Below are 23,416 nucleotides of genomic sequence, written 5' to 3' on the forward strand. Positions count from 1 at the left end.
GAGGTACATTTCATAAAAGCAGGAATAACAGGAAGCATTTTAAGATGTCTGTTTGGGCATGCTTAAATAAAAATGGGTAGCTAAAGGCTGAACCCTAAACTTTGCTAAGACTCCAAGTGGTGCTATGCTGTGGTACTCTTTTATTACATGTGGGTTTTCTCATGTCTAATGGCATCAAATTCTCCCCAGAAGCTTAAATGTGTGTGGCATTCTGCAGTGCTACCTGTTCCTTTGTGTACCAGGGAGGATTGTTCAGGATTGATTGTTGAGGCAGAAGTAGATACTGCAGCAAATGCTGCAAGTTAATCAAAGCAGATAACAGTGATAACTTGCTGGTATATGATCTAAAGGGAGAAAAAGACTTTGAATTTGTGATGGGGAACACGAAAAGACTGCTGGTCTTCTTCAGCCAGGTGCTGAATTGATGAACCTTGCTATTCAGCTACTGGAGGTAATAAAATGCCTGCATTGAATTCAGGGCAGGGTTTTCAGAGGTGATGGAAGGCTTGGGAATGTGAGCCTGGAACTTTAGAAAGGAGGCTTGGTTCCCCAGGAGATTAATGCTCAGGCATTTTTGATAATTGAACCTCTTCATTTCTAGAACTAGCTAACACTTTGGTCACACAAGAGCAGAATGATTTTTTTTTTTTTCCTTTCTCTGTAAGTCACAAGTAGAAATGTTTGTTTTTCTCCAGGATTGGGTAATTGGGAGTGGAATTTCACCAGGTGCTTGCTCAGTGCTTTGCTGGTTTCTGGATCTCTTTCCTGTTGCCCACATGCACGTACCTGCCCACCTGTTCCAGAAAGTCTCTTCTTCTGTCCAGTAAAATTAATCTTCCAGGAAATTAAACAGCAGCCACAAACAACACTGTTTCCTTTCACGTGTGAGAACAGCTTTCTAGAGGTAGGATTCAGGGCCACAGGCAGCTAATTACACAGCTAATTTGCCTTCAAGCTCTTGGAGGCACTGAATGCCAGGAAATTTTTGACTCTGGCATGCTTTTTTTTGGAAATTTTGGCTGTTAAATTTGTTGAGCAGGCATAATTGATGCTGCGGAGTGTGGGTGGATTTCAGATCCTGGCCACACATGTGTTCATGGCTTTAGCTCACGTTTGTGATTTAGGGAAGAGTTTTTATTTCCACACTGAGGCTCAAATGTGAACAGTGCTTTAAGCATCCTTTACGAGCACACAGGTTGCAGCTTCATTATCATTTTGGTTGTTGAGGACTGAATTTCTGAGGTGAGTCTCCTCACTGTCCCAGTTTCTGCACTTTGCTTTTTTGTGCAGGTAATATTCCTTGGGATGGAACTGAACCAGAAGTGGCACTCAGGAGTGTATCTGCTGTACTGTCTGGGATCTTTGGTACATTGCAACCTCCCAAAGATGCAGTGTGATTTTTGGGGGCTTAGCACCAGCTGCCCTCTGCAGCCTTTTCTCTTTTTAAGACTGCTAGTGCCCGAACTAGACATTTGTGCTAGTCTTAATTTTCTTTGTGATGCACTATTTTTTTCTTTTTTTGCTGTTTAAATAGTAGTGAAGTAAATAAGGAGGCCATATTGAGTTCTGTCTACTAACCTAAAACTTTATTCTGAATTTTCAGGAGTCTTAATGACAGCAGCCACATTGATTTGAATGCTGTTTGTGAGGCTTTTTCCTGTGTTTCCAGAACTGTCTTGTGTTGGTATTTGTCCCTTTCACATAATGAGGAGTGCTGTGGCATGCCTGTTTTCAAAGCCAGCTGTTTTGCAGACCCATCTGGGGGTAATTTTATTTAACAATCTGTGTGGGGGTTGCACAGAGACCTTGACTGGAATCCCTGTGTGCCTTCTAGATGTTGTTTTATGTCCCTGACCTCTCATCTTTTTCCTTATCCAGACCTCTTTTCTTCTCTTTCTCCCACTGAACTGCTGACCCTCTGCTTTGGAAGAGAGAAATGATTCTGTAATGGAAAATATCTCTTCCTGAAATGGGTAATTTCATGTGTCTCCTTTTTTTTTAATGCTACAGATGAGACTACCTATCTTTTCTGGGGCAAGACAGTCTCTCATTGTCTCTCCCATAGCAAATAATAAAAGCTCAGCAGCATGTAAATACCTTGCAGTCCTGTTCTCAATTACAGAATTAGTTATGTAAATCTTGTCTTAAAGGAGGAAGAGCCCTGATGTCTCTTAAATCATACTCTGTGTGCACGCATGCGTGCAATTCCTTGTTGTCCAGGAGAAAAATACCAAGCAGGCTCCACAGAGATTAACATACTAAACACTGTTGCTGTGCATGACCTGGAATTGGCTTTTGGGTGCTAATTGGATGTGTGTGGGCTTTGAGAGAAGGGCTTGGAAAACACTGGGCTCCAGTTTTCCAGGTTTCAGGCAGCAGTGTGGATATGGTGGTTGTGTGGGGGCACCAGTTGCTAAAGTACAAGTTAGGAAACTGTTTTGTGTTGGCTTTTGTCATCTTTGCCTGGCTGTACATATCTTTGCTTTCACCTTTATCTAAAAAAATCAGTGTGATACAGTGAGAAGTAACCTGGAATGCCTGTTATCTGTTCCTAAATGTTCCTGGTTTTTTTAATTTGCTCTAGTTGGTTCATCTGCCCAAGTAGATCTGCTGCAAAAAGACCTGGCAATAGCTGTGCTACTGCACTTACCTGCACAGTCCTGCAAGGCACAGGCACTCATTTCCATGCCACAACACCCATTCTGTGTGCATCTGCTGTTGGCATCTTTCATGTAGCTGCTTGCTTGGAGATTATTTACGGTGAGGATGAGACCGTTAGAAAATTAAATTACAGGCGAGAAGGACTGCTCTAAAACACTGAGCTCCATCCCCCCACTGGCTCCTGTGGCTGCAAATCAGTTGTCAAGCGTGGAGCCAAGGTGGGCCAGTGCCATATGCTGCCCTGTTCAGCAGTTCCAGCAGCCTGGCTGCCCAGCCACCTCGTTCCATAATCTCTGGCCGCAGCAGATGCAGGCAGAGTGAAGCTGCCCTTCAGGATCCCAACTGGAGAGTCTGGGAGCCCAAGTGTGGGTGTGTTGTGTCACTTGGCATCGTGGCTGCTGAATTCTGTGATGGGCAGAAGTTGCTGTTTTTGCTTTCTGTTCTGCTTTGCCTCTGTTGCTGCTTTAACTGAAGCCTCCAGGATGCTTTTGCTCATCTGGTGAAATGCTTGTTGGGAAATGAGTGCTGTGTGTGGAGATGTGAAGTGAACCCCAAAATAATTCTTGGAGAGGTTAAGATTAGTAATATCTAGATTATGAAAGTATTTGGCTTTTAAAATTTCATTTCCAAGTCCCCTTTAGATTTAAATTGGTTTTAGACAGGACCTTGTGTGGTATAAGCGGGGTGTTGGGTTAAACTGCAGTGGACAAATGCCACCAAATTTAAACAGGTAAAGAACACAAAAACCCAACAAAAACCTCCTGCAGCCTGCTCCCCTTAATCCCAAACATGAAATAAAAAGGTCACATCTAAAAGCAAGGCAAATCAATCACCCAAGACACCCTAAACCCCCCAAAAACCCTCCAATCAGCTGTTTGTGCTTTTTCTTGCTTTCCTTTTTGGTTTTGGTATAATTGTTAAGGAAAAATAAAAATATTTTATATTGGCTTCAGTACTTCTTGTATTTGTTAGCATTTTTAAAGGTTTTTTTATATATTATCTAGCATTAAAGATAACTTGGAAAACAAATGATTACTTCACGCTAATAAAAATCAACGCTTTCTGCTTTGGGAGGAAAAAAAGTGATGATAATAGAAATTATTTTGGAGAGAGGAGGGAGTGTTTCAGGATCTCCTTATTTAAATATATATATATAAAAAATACAAATTGTAGATTTGTGAAACACATGGATATTGCTAGTCATGCATCTTTTCAAAAAGTCTTTTGACAAATGCTTTTTCTTGGCTTTCCAGCTTTATCAGCTCTGCTGTGTGCTATGTCCTGTTGAAAGACATGCTTTTAAAAAAAAAAAAAAAAGTAGTAGCTTATAGAGTTTTAATGTAGTCTTTCTAGGATTTAGACTTTTTTTCTCTAGGAGTTTCACTTGATGTATGGTTTTTAGGTAATGTAGATGCAGATTTAGAAATTATCTATTCTGATTGTTTACTCCAGTTGAACCCCCCAAAAATTCTGTTTAATCCTAGTGGTGTGCTGCATTCCACACACAGCAAAGAAAATGGTTTGTCTCTGCCCAGAGGAAATTGCAGTATAGAACAAATGGATTTGGACTGCTCTGCTCAGTTCCAACTGCTTTGGGAAAGATTTAAGATAAGAGATAAGTGCAAGTTAATGATGTTGCAGAACAGCACTGATTTTAATTCTGTATATTCCAGTTTGGGGACTTTTAAAAAATACTGCTCTTGATCAAGTTGGCATTAGTAATAGGTATTTGTTAACTTTTGTTCTTCCTCCCCACTAAAGGAAATGTGAAGATACTGTAGATAAGGCATTTCTGGAAATATTTGCAGCCTGGTTTCCAGCTATGCTCTTAAGCCTTGACTTGTGGGCTTTACTGCTTTGTCAACTGTTTTCTTTAGAATGTAATGTATTGAACTTCTCTGCAACACAAATTGCTTCTGAGGAAGAACCACAGAAAACCACCTGTCTTGTGTGGCAGTCTAAATACCACTTCCAGAATCCCTGGACTTTTTGGGTCAGGTGTCACCAGGTAACCTAAATGGGCTGCTCTGTCAGAGCAGGATGAAAATGGAGATCTGTGAGACAATTTGGAGGACAGTAAATGAAGGCCATTAGCAGGGACAGGTTTGTCAGGTGAGGCCCAGGAAGAAGTGGCATGTTAATTCCTGGATTTCATGGGTTTTTTTTTTCCCATCCCTTTTCTTTTTTGCTCCCAGATGCATTTTAGAGGCTTGTCAAAAAGTAGTTCTTAGAATACAGCCTTTTATCTTTAACTGTCAGTCAGTGATAGGGAAAGGGAATAGAGATTATATGTAATGGAATTGTTTGACATCCCGGGAATCTAAAACATGATCTTTAGTACTATCTTTGCCTGCTAGGGGTGGGGTTGTGGTTTTTTATTTTTAAATTTTTTTTGGACCAGTGATGCCGCAGTTCCCTGCCTGCCGAAGCTACTCTGTTTTACAAGGTAACCTCCTGTTTTGCACACTTGGGAAAGGTTTGTTGGTTTCTCCTTTCTCTTCTTCCTGGTCTACCTTGCAGTAGCAAACCTCTCCCCATGGCCAGGAATCAATAGTGTACAGAAGGATCTCTGCTGTCAGCAGCCAGTGATGGTGCTTTAAACTCTACCTACACATGCAACCTGGTTTCTGACTTACAGCTTCCATGCAGTTTACTGGTCTCTTCTCCTTGTACTGTAGCATGAATCATCCACAGAAGCACTTGCAGCAAATTTCTGTAGCTTGTTTTGGCACAGGATTGAAATGGGTGATGTGCTGGAGAGGAAGATGCCAGCTTGTCTTCAAAAGAGAGGAGCTGTGCAGGTGACCAGTGCTTCATTCCCAAAAACCCATGAAATGGCAGGAAAGGCAATACTGCCTGTTGCAGCTGCCTTAGGAGAGAGACAGAAGGTGGCTTTCATTTTTGTGTGATGGTTCAGTGATGTTTTTCCAAAGTGAATCTTTTTGGGCAGTGATCAGATGAGCTGCTGACTCTCTGCAGTGGTATAGTGTTTCATATGGTGAAGTATTGTTCTCTTACTGTCCCTGTCTTTTTAGATCTTCTGGCTGCTGTCAGGGCTTGAACTCCTTTCCTATGGAGAAAGGCTGAGAGAATTGGGGGTGAGAAGACTCCAGGGAGATCATATTGTGGCCTTTCAGTACTTAAAACAGCTTGTGAGAAGGAAGTAGAGACATTTGACCAAGGCATGTAGTGATGGGACAGGGGATAATGGCTTTAAACTGAAAGAGGGGAGTTTTGATATTGAGAATATTGAGCATATTAAGAAGAAATTCATTATGATGAGGGTGGAAAGACACTGGAACAGGTTGCCCAGAAAAGCTGTGGATGCCTCATTATTTGAAGTGTTCAAGGTGAGGCTGGCTGAAAGTTCTAGCACTTTGGTCTAGTGCAAGATGTCCCTGCCCAGGCTGTTGGAACTAGGTGATCTTTCCAATCCATTCTAACCCAAACTGTTCTGTGGTTCTGTGATAGCTGAGAACTGTGCCCTGGTGAAAGCCTCATGGTTTGGTCAGGTGCTTTTGTAATCCTGTGGCTTGGAGGCAGTGGGTGAGGGGATGAGTGGTGAAGAAAGCAGGTTGTTCCTGTGCTGCAAAATTAACATTCATGTGCTTTCACATGAGTGTTAGTCCACATGGTATAGATGGAGTTCAGCTGGGAAGTTTGCTTCTTCACCCAGTGCTGGAGATATGGCTTTTCTGAGGTCTCAGATGGTATGGAGATTAGAGCAATCCAGCAGCCTTGCAGTTTGATAGCTTTTCTGAGGCTCCACTTAAGATGCAGTATGCGTTTCTTCATCCTGATAGAGATAATGGGTTTTAAGCAATTACACCCAGGCTAATTCCTTTTGATAAGAGCTCTACATTATCTAAAAAAAGAATCCTAGCCGCCTGGGAAAGAACAATGTAAATGTCTCTCTCACGGACTCTTTCATTTGCTCCTCTCTGATATCTTCAGATGATAGGCTGCAGATCTTCAAGCCATAAAAATCTATCAGACTGTTTTTTAGGTGAGGGAGTATTGCAGTCAGAGAGGTGTAACTCAGCTGTTTTCTTGCAAGGTATGGAGGGAGCCCTGTGTGCCTCAGATGATTCCAGGCTGCTGTGGTGATTACAGCTTTGACATAAAGAATCAAAATTGGTCTCTCTTAAAGGAGCCCCTTGTTTCTTCCCTGTGCAGGCTGGCTGGTTGTAAAGTCTGGGTTGGTTCTGCTGATTAAGGCAATCTGAATTTTGTAATTTGGAAAGAATAGGAATACCCTACTATATTTAGCATACATCCCAATTCCTGCTGTGTGTGTCTGCACTGGAAAGAAGGGTATGATGATGTCATGTGTTAAGCAGGAATGATAAGGGATCTCACTAAGTTCTGGGTTTTTTCCTTGTCTTTTTGAGACTAATATGGAAATTTTGATAGTTAACTGCCTTTCTGGTACTTCAAGAGCTTCCCTTTTCTGCTTAATCTGACTTTTCCTCTCACACTACACACTGTAACGTAGAAAATTTAATTGACTGCCTTTAAAAAGTGGAGGAAATACCAAAGTAAAATATTTGTTTAAATGTGCCTCTTCTAGGAAAATCAGGTTATTTATATATTAAAAAAATGATTGCTGTAACAGTATTGAAAGGTATTCAAACATTGTGGGCGTGTTTGGTATAGCTTGTTCTTTCTCTTGCTGATAGTCACTGATGACATTCTTGATGTGTAGCTGCCTAATTATAATTGAAGCTGGGAGGATAGGCAAGGGGAAAGGGGGCAGATTGGAGATAAGGATTATAATCTCTTGTGCTGGTATGCTTTGGCTCCTCTTCCCAAGAGGAGAGCCTGTGGATGTGTGGCATGCTGCCTGTCCCTTCACCTGCCTGCTCGCTAGGGAAAGTTGCTGAATGCTTCCCATTAGGAGCCTGATAATGTATTTTTTGAAAATGGAGGAGGAGTATTTGAGTGGACATGACTCTGGACTAAAAAAAAATAGACAAAAAAAATTTTTTTTAACTTTAGTTTGGAAAATGGCTAAATGCATCACAAACACTGTAGTTAAGCAGTTCAGTACAGAAGTGTGAGGTTTAGGATTTTACTAGACATAGCTTTAATGGTAGGGGATCCATTGCTCACGCTCCAGTGTGGTACAAGAAGGGTTGTCCCTGCTCAGCCCACTCCCAGACTGCTGCAGCAAGTGTTTGCATTGACTGGAAATAAATGGAGGAGTTCAGGGAGGGAGGATCGTTACCATCATTCGCAAAGTTGGCTGCAATATTTTTTTTTCCTGTCATAAACTGTTGTGAATTTGAAAGGGCTGCTGGGTATTTCCTTCCCAGACATGGTAATGTTTAGCTGGCAAATGAAACAACCTTTTGTTCGGAAAGCTCTTTTGAGATGAAAGGCGTCGGCAAAGTTGTCGCTGTGCCTCCTGTGACTGCCTTGGTTGAGGGGCTGGACTGTGTGTTCTGAGTCTTTCTGATGCACAGGCTCGAGTGCTTAGTCTGAGCCAATTTACTCATTCGTTAGCTCTTACTTTTTTGACTTTAATTGGCTTCCTACTGCATGTCAGATTGCATTTTGCTTTGGCTGGCGGATGTGGAGGCGACCTCCTTCTCTGGGCTGCTACCAGAACGTGTTTTCTTATTACACAGAGCTGTCTAGTGCAGGCTGCAGGAAGCACCTTGTGAAACAGAGTGCTGAAGCACAAGGCTGTTCTTTGCCACCATAATACCTTCTCAGCCTTGTGGAGGACTCCACAGGTTACTTTTCATCTTGTTCTTTTGTAAGTGATACACGGGTGCAAAATGTAAATGAAAAGCTCCTAGAAGACTTTCCACAAGTCCCTAATGCAAGGGGAAATCCTTAACCAGCCCTTTCCTGAGGAGTTTTGTAGCTTGTTGAGGGTTTAAACAGACTACCTGGTCTGTAGATCCTGCACAATTTTACTGCCTTGTTTTCTTGGTTATCCTAAAAATGACAGGTGCTATTTAATGTACTCAGATTGACTTCACAACGTATCTATTCAATCATCTGCTTTCCTTGTTCTCCTTTCTGGAAGGATTTCATTTAATGCCAGCAATGTGATGGTGCATGTAGGTGGTGGGACAAATTTATAAACCATTGCTAAGGAAAAAATACTAACCCAAAGCTGCCTTGGCTATGTCTGAGCTGTCTTGCCCCATCTTACTAATATTGCAGACCCCAGTAAATTACTATTCTACCTTGAGCCACCTTTAGTCCACACTTCTGGTGGAGTATTTAATGCATTCCCATGGGAGAATCCTCTAATCAAGTGCTAGGCAAATACCCACCAGGGCTCTGTGCTTGTCTTACATTTGTGTGTTGCTGACCCAGCCCTGCAAAAGGACCAGTGTTGCCTGGTAGTGCTGTAACCTGTTTCATGAACCCAAGGAATACATCCCATGCCTTGTGCTTGTGTGCTGGCCTCCTTACAGGGGCTCCATTACATTTGCTGTGGAAAATAGTTCCTTGCAATTTCATCTGTTGGTCTGGAACTCGATAAAAACAAAGTTTTGTATTTAGGCAGTTAAACTTGTGCTTAGGCAAATCTGATGTCCAGCATTAACTCAGATCCAGTTATTGAGTTCTTACTAAATACACATCTTTGGTGGCATCAGTGAGAAACACAGAATTGTCAAAGTTCTGTTGTTTTCTGTTTCTAGTGTATACGTTTTGTCCTCCTCCATCTGTTTCTACAGTTAAATGGGATTCAGATGAATACATTAAGAACCTGTCACCTTATATTAACAGTGAAATATATTGGGTGTCATGAAAAATCAGTGTTTCCAACATATTTACAGTTTTAAGCTCTTGTATCATGATTGCTGGGGGAAGATGAGGGGGTATATGCAAGCAACACAGGAACACAGGGCTCTGTAAGAATAAATTATTTGCAAAAACTCCTCACTTATCTGCCAGAGTAATATGGAGCTCGCCTTTTGCCAAGATCCGTGTCTGTAGCTACTTCTGCCACAGTTATGTGAAATGTTAATCCCTAATGCATGGCAAAGAACATAACTCCGTGTTTAGTCTCTGGCTACAACCTTGCTGCAGGACCAAAGGCAGAACCTTGAATTCACAGCCTGCTGGGTCACATAGAAATTTAATTTACCCTTGGAGTGCCTGCCCTGTGCACGCTCCTCGCTTGTGGGGAGGGCAGAGCAGCTGCTCTGCAGGAAGTTCTTCTCTTGTTTGGTGATGTTGCCTCTGCTCCTGCCTCATGAGAATCCTGATTTATCTTAGCAATAACAAATGGTATTATTTGGAAAGTATAAAATTCTGGTACACCTCATCACTCTTCTCCCCTACAGTCTGTTCCATTGCTTTCCTTCCAGCCCTGGATTAAGCAGGAATTGATTGTGGGACTGTGCTGTAGGAAGGGGGATAGTCATGGCTTTACAGATCTGGTGAGACTCCCTGTGCTCCTGTCTTTCACTTTGGTTTGCCTTTTTGTAGGAAGGTGCTAATCACCCCCTACCTTCATTTAGTGTCAAAGGGTCTTTAGTGACCTTGGAAGAAGAGGAACTGAGCTGTCAGTGCTAATCTCAAACACAAATGTGCAGCCCTTGCCACATTAGTCATGCCTTTGTCACCTCTAGATTGGATTAGTGCAGTGCACGGTATGTGGGTCTACAGCTGAAGACACATGCAGAACAGTGTTGTCTGCTTGTTTTAGTGTCACCAGAGAGTATTTTCTGGAGAGATGTCAGTGTTTGAAGAGTGCCCTCCGTCAGGATCCTGAGCTGACTTCTCACAGTGGTTTTCTGGAAGCTGGTTTGACTGTCAGGCTTTAAAGCTTACCTGCTGCTTTCTGTAAGAGGATAAGTTGAAGGATTGAATGCAACTTAAGACTTCGTGAGGAAGTATATCAGAGCCCTGTAGCTGGCTTTATTTTTTGTTGATTGTTTTTCTGTATGGATGATTTTATGGTTTGGCTCTTGGCTTAGGAGATGTGTCCTTGAAGACATATCTGTGGAACAATACATGGTCAGTGGAGGTTTTCCCCTCCAATGCACATGTGAATGGTGCAGCAGAGTCCAGCTCCCTTATTAGGACTAGTCAATCACTTGATCAGGTATATAATAACAGTCTTCTGGGAGGGATAGAAGGGGTAGGAGATTAACCCCAGTCTGCATTACAAATAAGTTTAATGAAGTACTAATGTTGAATACAGAAGGTCATGGCAGTGAGGAAATTGGACTATTATGACTGAGCCTGTACACGTGAACTGCCTGCAAAGTAAAGAGCATGTTAAGAGTTCTGAACTGGGGAGGTAAAGGCAGTGTCAGTCCTTGGTTCTGCTGTTTGCTGAGCTGTAGCTGCAAATAAAATTATGCTTTTTCTCTGGCAATTATGCTCAGTGTGTACAGCTGCTTGTGTAGTTTTTAAATGCCCACAGAATTCTTATTCTTTAATACATCCTTCTCCACACTGCTCTGGAGGGGTCAAGCTGTATTTTATAGCAGGTTCCCCAGTTGTGGGGGTCTGTTCACAAGACTCTTTTGCTCACACTTGGACACCCATTGGCATGATGGGCCTAAGCCAGCAAGTGGAATCCTAATCTACACCCAGATGTGCAGAGTGATAGGAGGGAAAGGCTCAGCAAATATATTGACTAGCTGGTGGCATTCCCAATGGACTTGTGAATTGTAGCACAGGTGGGATACTGTACTTTGTGTGTTGGGGGGTTGTTTGTTTAAATTTGTCTTTTCCTCTGTGGTATCTCAGATCAATTTTTTGGTCCAATTGCTTTTGGTGTTGTTACATGTCTACTTGGTTGTATGAAGATCTGTCTTTCAGTGCTCTGGCTTCTGTTCTACCTGGCTGTTAAAATAATTTGCTATGGACATGGAGGTGGTGGGATGCAGTAAACTGTTCATGTTTGGAGGCTGAGTTTAGGTAGTACTCACCTCTTAAGAGATTTCTCTGGTTGGAACTATGAATCAAAGCAGTTTGCTCTTTGGAGAACTAAGGACCTGCCAAAATCCATGTGCAGCTGCTGGGGTTATTCTCTGGACTACAGAGCCAAATCAACCAGAAGAGTCTCTTGCTGTGTCTTTGCCAGGTCCTCTGGCTTGTTTAAGTGGTTCACACTTCTGCCTGGAGCATAACATACTGCTTTGCCAGCCTCCTGCAGAAAACTGCTGTTGTCCTTTCCTTCTGGTGAGACAATCCCAGCAAACATGGTCTGAGCACTGTGTGCTCCTCTGCTTTGGAGGGAGCCTGCTCTGCTCATGCTCCCACATTCTGGGCCTTCACAAAGAGGAAACCTGGGATTGCAGAAATCCACTCAAACTCTGTGTGAGATAATCAGTTCTTCCTTTTAAATCGATTTGGAGGGCAAGGTATTTCACCCGAATGAGACCATGACCTGTCAGGGTAGCTAAGACTATACTTATTTTTGGAGGACATCAACTTAAAATTCTCATGGCCCTGAGTCTAGGGGGGAATTAATTTCCTACTTCAGACTGTCTAATGGTATCAGCAGAAGTCTTATAAAAATTCCTGATGAGATTATGCCCTCATTGTAGTAATGAAAACCACTTATTAATGTTGTTTATATACGGTGTATATAAACATACATATATATAGCACTTACCTTGTAGTAGAGAAGCTGTTACCCATTAGATCTATGGCTAATTATCTTTTTTTTTCTCTTTACAATTTTCTCTCACTCAGTATTTTGTTACCTCATGTAGTATTATATAAGCAGTGAAAAATAGATTGCCCACACTAAAAATTACGTGTTTAGAGGCTACTGCTTCAGTGAGATTAAATGTTAGTAGGAAATATTGCTCTTACTAGTTCTTGCTTTCTGCAGAGTGGGTTACTCAACCTCGGCATATTAAATTTTTGTTTTTTTCCCGGTTGAAGCCTACCCTTAACTGTGTGTTATTCTTTGTTCTCCTGCCCAGCTTTCTGCAGAGGGCGCATTGTGAGAGTGCCCAAGGGTCCCCTCATTCGAGTGGTGGGCACGGAGGTGGCGATCCCTTGCAGCGTGAGTGACTATGATGGACCCAGTGAACAGAACTTTGACTGGGAGTTCTCCCGGGACACTGACTTCGTGCGGATAGTGAGTACCTGGGATTCTACCTTCACCTCTGAGGAGTACCAAAAACGCGTGGGCCGCGGGGATATCAAACTGAGACGGAGCAGCAACGATGCTGTGGAACTTGTGATTAGGAACATCCAGCCAGCTGACCAAGGGAGATACAAATGTTCCACGCCCAGCACTGATGCCACCGTTCAGGGAAATTATGATGCAGAGGTCCAAGTGAAAGGTATTTCTGAAGAGTGAGGTGTGCTTTAAATTTGTTTTTGATCTTGATTATAGATGTACCCTTAAGAATGCTGACTTTCTGTTGTTCATGATCATTGTGATTTTTGTTTGGTTTTTTTCCTTCTTCTTATTCCTCTTTAAATCTCCTAAACCAGAATTTAAAATTGGGAAATATGATAGCAAAGGCAAGTGAGGTGAAGAAATGAAGAGAGGCTGTTTACTATAAACACCACTTTTCTTTTTTTCTGTCTAGTAAATATGTAAATAAAACACTAAGTGGTGGGTTTTCTGAAGATGTCTGCAAATATTTCATGTCCCTAAGTATCTGTGTAGAGAAGCTAAGTTCAGGTAAAAGCCACAGACTGTCTTCTCTCTCAGTTTTAGTGTCATTTAGGGATCTTTCTGTGTGAAGGAGGTAATCTTCCTTTTCTCCTTTAGCACGTTGATGCTACAATCTTGTCCTAGCTTTGCTCTATCACTTAGCATTTTTAGTATTAAATTTGGCCACAATTTCTTTTCCCATGTCTTATCTTTTGCTCACATGAATATCAAGATTAGTTTTGTATGGGAATAGTCAAAATGATGATGTTTGGATGAGAAAGTGAGTGGAAGGATAAATGAATTCTTGTCTTGACTTGTTTAAAGCAGAGCACTTCCTTTAGTGCTTTTTCAGCTAAATTTCCTTCTTCCTGGAATATATTTGTGTGGAAGAAGGAATGATTGGCAAGGTGTTGCTCTGCGGTGGTTTTATTGCCTCACATCTGAACAGCTCACTGTGGGCGTTCTCTTCTTGATTCTGTTTTATGATGCTTATATCTTTTTGCCCTTTTTTTTTTTCCTTTCCCCTAATAGTGATTTCCGACGGCTTGTCCGTGAGCGGTTCCAAAGCTCGTTCCTCGGCGTCTCTCCGGCTGTCCGAGGGCGACTCCTTCAAGCTGCGCTGCTCGGCCGCCACCACCTCGCCGGAGCACACTCACCTGCACGTGACCTGGCAGGCCAGGAGCGGATCCTCGTGGCGGGACATCCTGTCTTTGACTCACGAGGGCAAGTTCCAGCCGGGCCCCGGCTACGAGGAGCGCTACCGCAGCGGGGACGTCCGCCTGGACACGGGAGCCAACGACACGTACGGGTTATCTGTGTCCCAGGCTTCCTCTGCGGATGGGGGAACCTACAGGTGCCTGGTGAGCGAGTGGGTGAGAGGGGCGGATGGCTCGTGGCAGAAGATCCAGGAGAAGAGCGTGGAGATTGCCACGGTGTCAGTTCAGAGGACCGGTGAGTGTTCCTGGTGGGCTGTGTCCAGGATCTGGTGCTGTGGGGTGAGGGTGTGTGCTGGTTTGAAAGCAAAACCAGTGAGCAGCTCCAAGTCAGAAATGCAATTTAATATGGAAAAAGAGAAAAATACATGCAGTAGTACAAAAGAAAATCACTGACAGAGTCAGAATACAACCTGACACCTCAGTAGTTAGGGTGGTGGTAGCAGTCCCAATGAAGTGATCTTGTTGAATAAGTGATCCTGTAGAAAGGTCTGGTAGCTCTTGTCCTCTGGAAACCAGTGGGCGAGGGCTGCCTTGGTGTTCCAAATCTCAGATTTTATCCAGGTAGGAAATGTTTGGTTCCTCCCCCGGCTGGAGCATCTCCCAAGGGGATGACGGAATTTTATCAGTCATGCAGTGGGACTCAATGGCCCATCAAGAGAAGATATCTTCCTGGAGGAAAGATGGGGTTGTGGAATAGATAAAGAACACTGCCTCACCTGTCTTTTTTTTTTAACAGCTGACCCATTAGCAGAGGATATCACCCACAGAGATAAGGATCACCGCCTCACCTGGTTTTTAACAAATTGTGATAGAATGCATACTTTTGGGCACATCTTTACATTTAACCTAGGACAGGGTGCAGTCCAGCAGAACTTGGAGTGGTATTTGGATAGCTGACCTGTTTACATCTGTGACATCATTTTTCTAGCTTTGTTTTGGAGCAAAGGAGGTTGATGGCATGGAACCTCTTAGATGCCTAGACGCAGATTTTACCTCATCCTTCACCCACTTCAGAGCGCTCGTGGTTTTTATATTTCTTAAATGTTATATTTAACACCTGATCACCCAAAGCCTTCCCTCTGCTCACTTATTAACACAATGTTCCATAGCACTAAACAGCTGCACTTCCCCTGTGAGAGTGGCTTGTGGTTCAGTGATAGATGTGAAGCTTTTCTGTATGCTGTTTATTAAAATAGCATGGAAAGATCCAGAGAAAGGAGGAAGGCAGTGATAATTTAACAGGGCAAATTACCCAATGATTTTTATCACTGGTCTGATTGCTCTGCTGTGTTGGCAGGGGTCTTGGACAGTAATGATTCTGTTAAACACATCATTGCATGCTTGACTTAGGAGACAAAAATACATGCAGTGCTATGCTGAGGATATCCAGATATCCCTGCCCATGCAGATTTCAGGACTAGATGCACTAAGCACTTGATTGCATTAGCATTATCACTGCTGGTTGGAGGAGGGAGAGCGGGGGTGATGCACCTTATCACTCAATAGGTGGAAAAACAGGCAGTGATGGTCCTTCAGAAATATGAGATTATCACGGTATTTTAGAACTGTTCAGACAGGAGGGGTATCTTTTCATTTTTGTAATCCTTTAATCACTGTAGGGAGAACCCAAAAGTCTGGGTTTTTTTGATTGACTCATTTGGATGTAGTTTTAGTGTCTTGGTGGCACTTAGCCTGTGAAATTTGACAGGATCAATCTGCCCCCTCCTTTTCAGGGTATCTGTTGCACAACAAAGCTTGCAGATGCTCTCTGCTGACGCAGGACTTGCCTAATTAAGAGCTGTAATTCTTGATTTTGTTACACTTTTGCAGTGTTTGGTTTAAGTAGGTGGGGTTTAATCAGTGGCTGAAAACAGCATGAGGCTGGCCAAGACCAGTAGTGGTACAGTTTTTTGATGTAGTTTGGGTGTGTGGTTTGTTTGTTGTGGGGGCTTTTGTTTGTTTTTCTTTAGGTTTTTTGCCTTCATTTTAAACTCAGTCATTAGCTGCACTGGAACTTTGTCAGGGGCATGAAGGCTTTTTTAAAGTGATGCTAAAGGGGATAGGTTATTCTCCAGCAAAATGCTGTGTACACATCCTGTAGAAGGACTTGAAGAACATCTTGTGCTGACATCTGAAATCTCTGCACTTGCTTGCTAAAAGAACTTGAGATGTAAATGGTTATATGCCTATGGGTAAATTCTTTCCACATCCCTCTCTGTGCATATATTGCCAGATTGTGAATGCCCATCACTTTCATGAAGACAGAAATGTTGCTTGGAGAATTGCTGCTCTTAACCTTGCAGATGAGTCTTATTTTGTATTCTGGTAATAGTCTGTTAAATTAGCTAGGCTTTCCTACTGATTCCAACCCCATGATAAGACAGGCAAGTCCCAGTGAGAGACTCATCTGGACTTGATTTCAGCACTCAGGTAGGGCCTGCTGCCCTCTGTCCTCTGTGTTATCAGGTGGTGAGGGATGAGAATGAGCATTGCTTGGTTTTATTGGCAATAGTTCTGACTACTCAGTTTGGCTCTAGCCTTCATGTGTTGTGTCTCAGGTGATAGGCCAAGGAAGTTTATGCACATGGGGAACTATTATGCAGTAGAACATGGTTTTACATAGAAGTCACTCATCTCAGCAGAGACACAGCTGCTGGTTTAAAGCAGGTATCTCTATTTTTGCTCATGCTGAGAAGAGCCACTGCTGTAGCAGTCTTGTCCAATGGCCTCTGGGGAGACTTTAAGAGCATCTGCATTGCGCCCTGTGGGAATGGTGCTGCACTGAGACCCAGATCTCATCTTCAGGCAGTGTAGAACGAGTGAATGAGCAAGCAAAGACACGTGGTAGCCTGGTGTTGACACACTGATTCCACAGTTCCCTTTTAATATTCTGTATCTGGTCCTGTTTGAATGCTGGCTATGACCATATGTGTATTGAAAATACTCACTGGCCAGTGGTTGCTAAGTGTGTTTGGAGTGGCTGTTGAAGTCCCCAGTGTGTCTTGTTCTGAGCAGTAAGCAGAGGAATCAGCAGTATAGGGAGTTACTGCTGCCTTCTGTTAGCTTCCATTTCATGTTTTTACAGCACACCTGAGGTCAGTCAGGACTCCAACATGTGGCCATGGCTGCTTCTCATCTAAATCTGCTCAAAAAGGAGGAGCTCAAAAATGTCAGCAGAAACCATGTTGAGTTCCAGTGTAGTTCCTGGGGATTTCTGTAGATGCTTGGTCTTCTGAGGCATAGTCCCAACACACTTTGACCCTCTCATGAGACTGAAAATCCTGTATGGTGAAAAATCTATTTTCCTGCTGTGCAAAGGTGATGTGCAATCTGTGGATGAGACAAAGCCTTCATGGACCAGTTGCTGCTGAGTTATAAAAATGCTGTTCTCCCTCCCTTTCTCCCCTCTGCCCTCATCACACATTCCTTGCTTGACTGATAATGTGTATTGCCCTTGTAATAACTCGGCTCAGTATCCAACAGGCATTTGAAGGTTGGGCTACTGAGCCTGTTCAGAACCTCCTGTTATAGAATGTGAAGTCCTGGATAACTTAGAGTGAACTATGTTTGTTAAAAGTAGCAAACATAAAAATATTTTTTGTTTGAATTTTTGTGTCTCTCTTTCCAAGCTCTAGATGTAGTCATCTCAACCAGCAATGTGTCTGTGACTGAAAGAGACTCCCTGGACCTTACATGCAACATCACAACAGACAGAAGTGGTATTTTCCAAGCAGAGGTGATGTGGTATTTTTCTGTGTCACCTGATGACACCTTGTCAGATGCTCAGCTCTTGCTGAGCATGGACCACGATTCTGTTGTCAGTGATTCAACTCTCATCAGCCTGAGCCATGTGGACAGGAACTCCTATCGCCTCTTGGTGCGTGACGTGGATGTGGAGGACTCTGGCTACTACTTCTGTGAAGCTGCTATCTGGGTGCCACTGCACAATGGGAGCTGGCATAAGGTGGTGGAGAGGACCTCTGCACCAGTCAGTGTGGTGGTGACAGCACTAGGTGAGTGGTTGTGCTGTCAGACTTCATGGGTAATGTATCCCTCAAACCTCGGCCCCATCAGAAAAGGGAGAGGACCCTGCAGAATCTCTTCTGCATGAATGTTCCTCTTGTTTGCATCTATTACCTATATGCAGGGATCTCCTTCTCAGGTATAGTTCTCTTTATTCAAATATCTTTAGAAGTAAAGTTACCTGGGAGAAGTACTAAAAATTAATCTCCAGTAAAACTTCTTAAAAAACCTATTGTTTTACAGATTGGGTAGGCTGACATAACTAGACCTATCTGTTCTCTAGTTTATTCTTGGGGAGATAATAACTTCAATTTAGAGGCAGTGAAACTCCGGATGTTTTTGCAGAATGGTGTAGGTAAGGTATCTGCACCTGCTAAAATGATAAGGTATTGGTGGTGTTGGAAGCATGAATGAAGCTGGGTGTGTTCTGGCAGAGCTGTAGTGCTTGGTGCCTGTTCCCAGCTCTGACTGGATGCAAGCATCCAGGCCCAAACCCTTTCAGTGTACCCTTTCAGATCCTGTTGTCATGAGAAACTGGTGGTGCTGTCCAGTTACAAAGGCAGAGCTCTTCCAACATGAAAGTGCTGAATGAGGCCAGCATACAGAGAGCCTGTTTTTCAGCAGTAAATAGCTGTGCCATAAGGTTAAATCTCATCAACAATGACTTTAAATGTTGCATTTTAGCATTGTGCAGAGCAGTTGAGCCGTGGCCGTCTCCAAGTACACTTGTAATGTGTACTAGAAGTGCACGAGTGATTGTCTTAATTTCCTGTCCTCATTCAGCCATTTACATTGTACATTTAATTTGTGAGTGTTCCCTCCTTCCCTCACTTCTCATGCATGTGTGTTCATGTGTGTACAGATGCACTTGCATGCTTGTGTGCTCTCTTGTAGTGCCTGTACCTGTAGGACTCCTCTTTACTCATTCCATTCCAGTTTAGCATTATTTGGGAACAGGAGAAAATAAAATCTGCTTTTCAGCAGATGCTTGGTTGCTAGGGAGAGGGAAAGCAGAATAAATTTTTGGCTTCTGAGGTTATCAACTGCATCCAGAATTCACCAACTCCTCCTCCTTAATGGAAGTTAAGAGCTCCTGGAGTATTAAGTCGTTGAATTGTCAGCGAGGCTGTTCTTTGACAGCTGACAGAGTGGAGGAATGAGGTTTATCCAGCCAGCCTTTTATTCTTTCTAAATCCTCTGTTTGAGTGTCTGTCAGGGTGAAGCGCCTATCTGGAGTGGTGCTATCAAAGTGAAAACTCTTCTTAGGGTCCTTCCCCTGCCCACAAATAAAACAAACCTCAAGGGGTTTTCTAAGAACTCAGGATTCTTGTAGTTTTTTCCTTCTTGTGTCCCTGTCTAGACAAGTGCATCTGCTTTTATAGTCTTTGTTGCTGTGAAAATATTAGTTGGTCTTGAATGCCTTCTTTTTGAGGGGAAGGAGTGGCAAAGGGGGAATGCAAAGAGAGTTGTAGAGTGTGAGCAATACATCATGAGGCCCTGGAGTAAACTGGTCTTTTGTGAATGAGAAAGGACAAGCAGTGTTGCTGCAGGATCTAAGGGGGCTTACACCAAAAGTGGGGTTTGGCCATCCTTAATAATCTGTGCTTTGGTTATAGCAAAATTCTCTGCCTTTTTATTTTGCTTTACTTATCCTGAAAATGTGCAGAAATCTGCACACGCTGACTTGTAGTAGGTACCACAGACTTTGTGAGCATTGCTTTTATGATTTTATGTTACCTAATGTCACAGAAAGTCACCATCAATATTACCAGATTCTCTGGGGTCTGGTGTGTATTGATGCCCTTGTTCTTGCTAGATGCAAGGACACTGGTGAGGGATCTTTTCTGCAGGCTTACATAGCAGCAACCCAGCTTGTTTGCTACGATTGTTTTTATCCTTTGCATCTCAAGTCTGAAAGTGCATATGCACACAGAGTTTCCACAGCAGTTCTATTAAGATGCTTTATTATCTTGGCTCGTTGGTAAGCTAAGCCTAAGTTTTAGCCTTGGATGCCTTCTTTGTCCCAATTATAGCCTCAGTTAATTGTTTCTTGGAGGGCAAAATGCCAAGTAAAACATAAAGCAGGAAATAAATACAGAGCGCTGAATACACTTAGGCTGTAAGAGCTGTGTGATGAGTATTGGCCGAACAGTTGTGAAGCTGGTCATTTTTCTGAATTACAGCAGACAGCAAGACAAAAATATTCTAATACTAGTAAATAAATACGTATTTCCTTTGTGGTGTGAGGTTCTTGCTGTAATCTTTTTCCTTTACTATCTCTGTAGTCTGAGAGGAAAATAGTCATGCGGCTCCCTTATCGCTTGTAGGCTTTGGGCAGCCAGCTATTTCAGATTTAAATGCAACAGCCCCATTCTTAACCCGTGAAACTCAGGCTCTGATTTTCCATCCTGAGATATTCCAGCCTCACAGCTGGGTAGCACATACTTCTCTGTTCAGACTGTGAAGCTTTTTCTGATCTACACATCTTCAACTCTTATCCTACGTAGTATTTATTGACCTAGGTAGTATTTAAACTGCTAACCACTAGAATTTAGTGTGCTCAGCTCTTGGTGCTGCCTCTGGCCAGTGCCAGTGGTGTTCTTTGTCCCCTGGTTTGGGTGTCTGGGTGGGAGAAGTGTTTGCCTTTTAAAGGGGCTGGTTTTACCATTCTTAAACCTTTGTAGAGACACAGTGGGATGGCTAAGTGTGGAAAATAAGGAATTTCAAGGTGGAAGATGGCGTCTTACCCTGGAGAGGTATTGGGGAAGTGGGATGTCTCTAGAGGATAACCAGTGTCCTGCTGCAGGCTGCCCCAGGCATTTGACAGGTGCAAAAAGAGGCTGGATGGGTTGAAATTGAACCCACAAGTGGGTTCTTGGGGGCAGGCCTAAAGGAGGGAATTATTTTGCTCAACAAGATCTATTAGTCCTGAATTTTCTGAAATGGTCTGACTAGACCCATGAAATGGAATGTCTTGTTTGGGAATGCAGACCTAGGGGTACCTGTGTCAGAATGGTGCAAGTCTGAGAATCAGAGTCCCAAGGTCTGTAAGAAAAATGCAAATTGTGGCACTTGATTTCTTAGCTCAGATGCTAAAACTGGATATTAGAAGTTAGTGTATCTTTTCATTAATTCTGGCATTTTCTCCCTTCTCTTAGCTTCTAACCTGTTTTCTCCTGTGTTTCCTCTCCTGCAGAGCCAGACTATGATGTGTTCCTGAATGCCTCCAGAACACCCAAGTTTTCAGATGACCCCACAGAGCTCAACTGCAGGATCACAAACGTTCAGGACACGGAAGCAAACATCCGCTTCACCGTCTCCTGGTACTACAGGGAGCACCTGCCCGGGGACGATGTGGTGGCACAGGAGCTCTTGGCTTCCATGGATGCAGACTGGACTCTGCTACCTGGGGACAGGGGCAGAGAGAGGATTCAGAATGGGGAAATAATCTTCTCTAAGAAGTCTGCTGACACCTTCAGTTTGAGAATCCAGTGGACTTCAGAGAGTGACAGAGGGGATTATTTCTGTGTCATCTCGGCATGGAGTAGGCACCGCAACAACAGCTGGGTGAAGAGCAAAGATGTGACCTCTGCACCTGTCAACATTTTCTGGGCTACACAAGGTAGGACTTTACACCTGGGTGGCTGAGAACAGACTTATCAACCAGAAGGGTCTGCTAATGGGCTTTGGAAAATGTGGTTCTGTGTTTATGAAGGTTTAAAAGCACGGTCAACTTGTGTGAAGGTCTCTTATCTGTGGAGGGGGATCACTACTTTATTTTACATCACTACTTTACCAGTTTTATGCAACAGTTTGGAGTGGAAGTATAAAGGAAGAGACACCACCTGCTGAGACTTCCAGGAGTTGGGCTGGAAGTGGCAGGGGTGGCATCCAGCAGCGTTGCTGTGGTCATTTCCCACTTTCGTGGCTCAGAGTATTTTGATCTCTTTAGGATGCATCTTGGTGCTAACAACACGGTTGTACTGAGGTGAAAAGAGCAATGTCAATTTGTCTTCTCTGTCTGACAGTTTGAGAGTTGTGGTTTTATTTTTCTCTTCTATGTGCCCATGTTTAAAAGGCAGTTCTGACGAAGTTCATGGGCATAGTATTACCAGAGTATCAAAACATAAGTGGGTTGCCCAACAAAGTAATTCAGTGGTTTGCTTGGATCTTGACCTTTTTTAGGCAGAAGTGAACTAGCTCTAGTCAGTATTTAACTTATTCTGGGAGCATTTTTAGAAGCTTAATAGTTACCTGAAGTTGCTTAACTCTGGTTTCAAATGGGATCTGTCTTTCCTGAGTGTTCTGTAGAGTGACACTGTTTTGGCTCAGAGTGAAGTCATGCAAGAGGGTCCATTGGAAAGCATCAGAAAGACTAGGATAACCTAGGATGTGATGTCTTTTTGTCAAAAATCTGGGCTTAGCCAAGCTGCATTTATCTTGATAGATTAGTTTAATTAGTTTAATAGTCTAGTTTAGGCATCCACAGGCAGAGAACTGTATTTCAGAGACAAGCAATTTGAAATAATTTTAAAGTTGTTTAGGGATAATCCCTGAACAGCAAATTGGAAATCTTCTGCTGGGATTCTGCTTCAGTGGAGAGAGAGAAGTGGTGGGATGCTTGCTCAGTACTCCCTACATCCCCAGACCACACATGTGGTCCAGAGAAAGATTGGGGGGTTTTTTTTGGTTTTTTTTTGGGGGGGTTGCTTTTTTTTTTTTTTCCCCTGAAGCTGGCTTCTCCACAGGACTGAGAAGTCTCATTAATGCTGGGTGTTGGTCACAATTAGTTCAGTGTTATGCCACAACACGGAGTGTGTGCATGTGCATGCCAGTGTAATGGATCGTCGCCTTCGGAGCAGCTACAGAGCCCAGCTGGAGTTGAAAAGTCTCAGCCTGTGTTGACATTTCTGAGGGAAAACAAACCATGACAGGTGTGAACATTCTCTTGCTTCTGGTTTTGTTCCAGAAACTCTGCTAATTTTGCAGCACGAATGTAAATGTTACAGTCCCCGTGCTGAAAAGTGCGTTCTGTTGGCAAAACTTGGGGCTGGGGGATTTATTACGTGAAAGTGAGCTCTCCTACAAAAACCTTCCCCTCCTGAAAAAGAATGCTGTGTGTATATGAGGTGAGGAGGGCAAAATGTAGGTTTAATTTCCCCTTCTTTTCCACCCATCAACTCCTCCTTCAGCAGTGCAGCCCCAGCTGCCTCTCCCTGTGTTCCCTGTCCCCTGCCATATCCTATTCTGTGAGCTCCAGACTCGGCTGGGAGCCCAGTGCTGTAGCAGGCAACTATGAAAGAGTTAATCTGCTGCTGCCTGTGCTCTCTGACTGTTGTTTTGACAAGTATCTCTGGTGATTTGAGTCCCTAACTGCTCCCAGTGCTTATAAAAGCCAGCAGCCAGGCTCCCACGT

At 43.2% G+C, this 23,416-nt stretch overlaps 1 protein-coding gene across 2 annotated transcripts in view; it reads left to right on the forward strand.

Moving 5' to 3' along the window:
- The window catches only part of PTGFRN (prostaglandin F2 receptor inhibitor), a 66,761-nt gene that overhangs the window by 15,139 nt on the left and 28,206 nt on the right, over nucleotides 1–23,416 (forward strand). The window contains exons 2-5 of one of the 2 annotated variants that reach the window (XM_033052780.1): nucleotides 12,576–12,941; nucleotides 13,793–14,212; nucleotides 17,607–17,990; nucleotides 21,197–21,622. In XM_033052780.1, coding sequence (XP_032908671.1) covers nucleotides 12,576–12,941; nucleotides 13,793–14,212; nucleotides 17,607–17,990; nucleotides 21,197–21,622 — 1,596 coding nt within the window. Of the gene's footprint in view, nucleotides 1–12,575; nucleotides 12,942–13,792; nucleotides 14,213–17,606; nucleotides 17,991–21,196; nucleotides 21,623–23,416 lie in introns of those variants that run through there. The other variant, XM_033052781.1, reaches the window with a different exon arrangement.

This window comes from Catharus ustulatus, chromosome 2 (genome assembly GCF_009819885.2).
Source record: "Catharus ustulatus isolate bCatUst1 chromosome 2, bCatUst1.pri.v2, whole genome shotgun sequence".
Taxonomy (NCBI): Eukaryota; Metazoa; Chordata; class Aves; order Passeriformes; family Turdidae; genus Catharus; species Catharus ustulatus.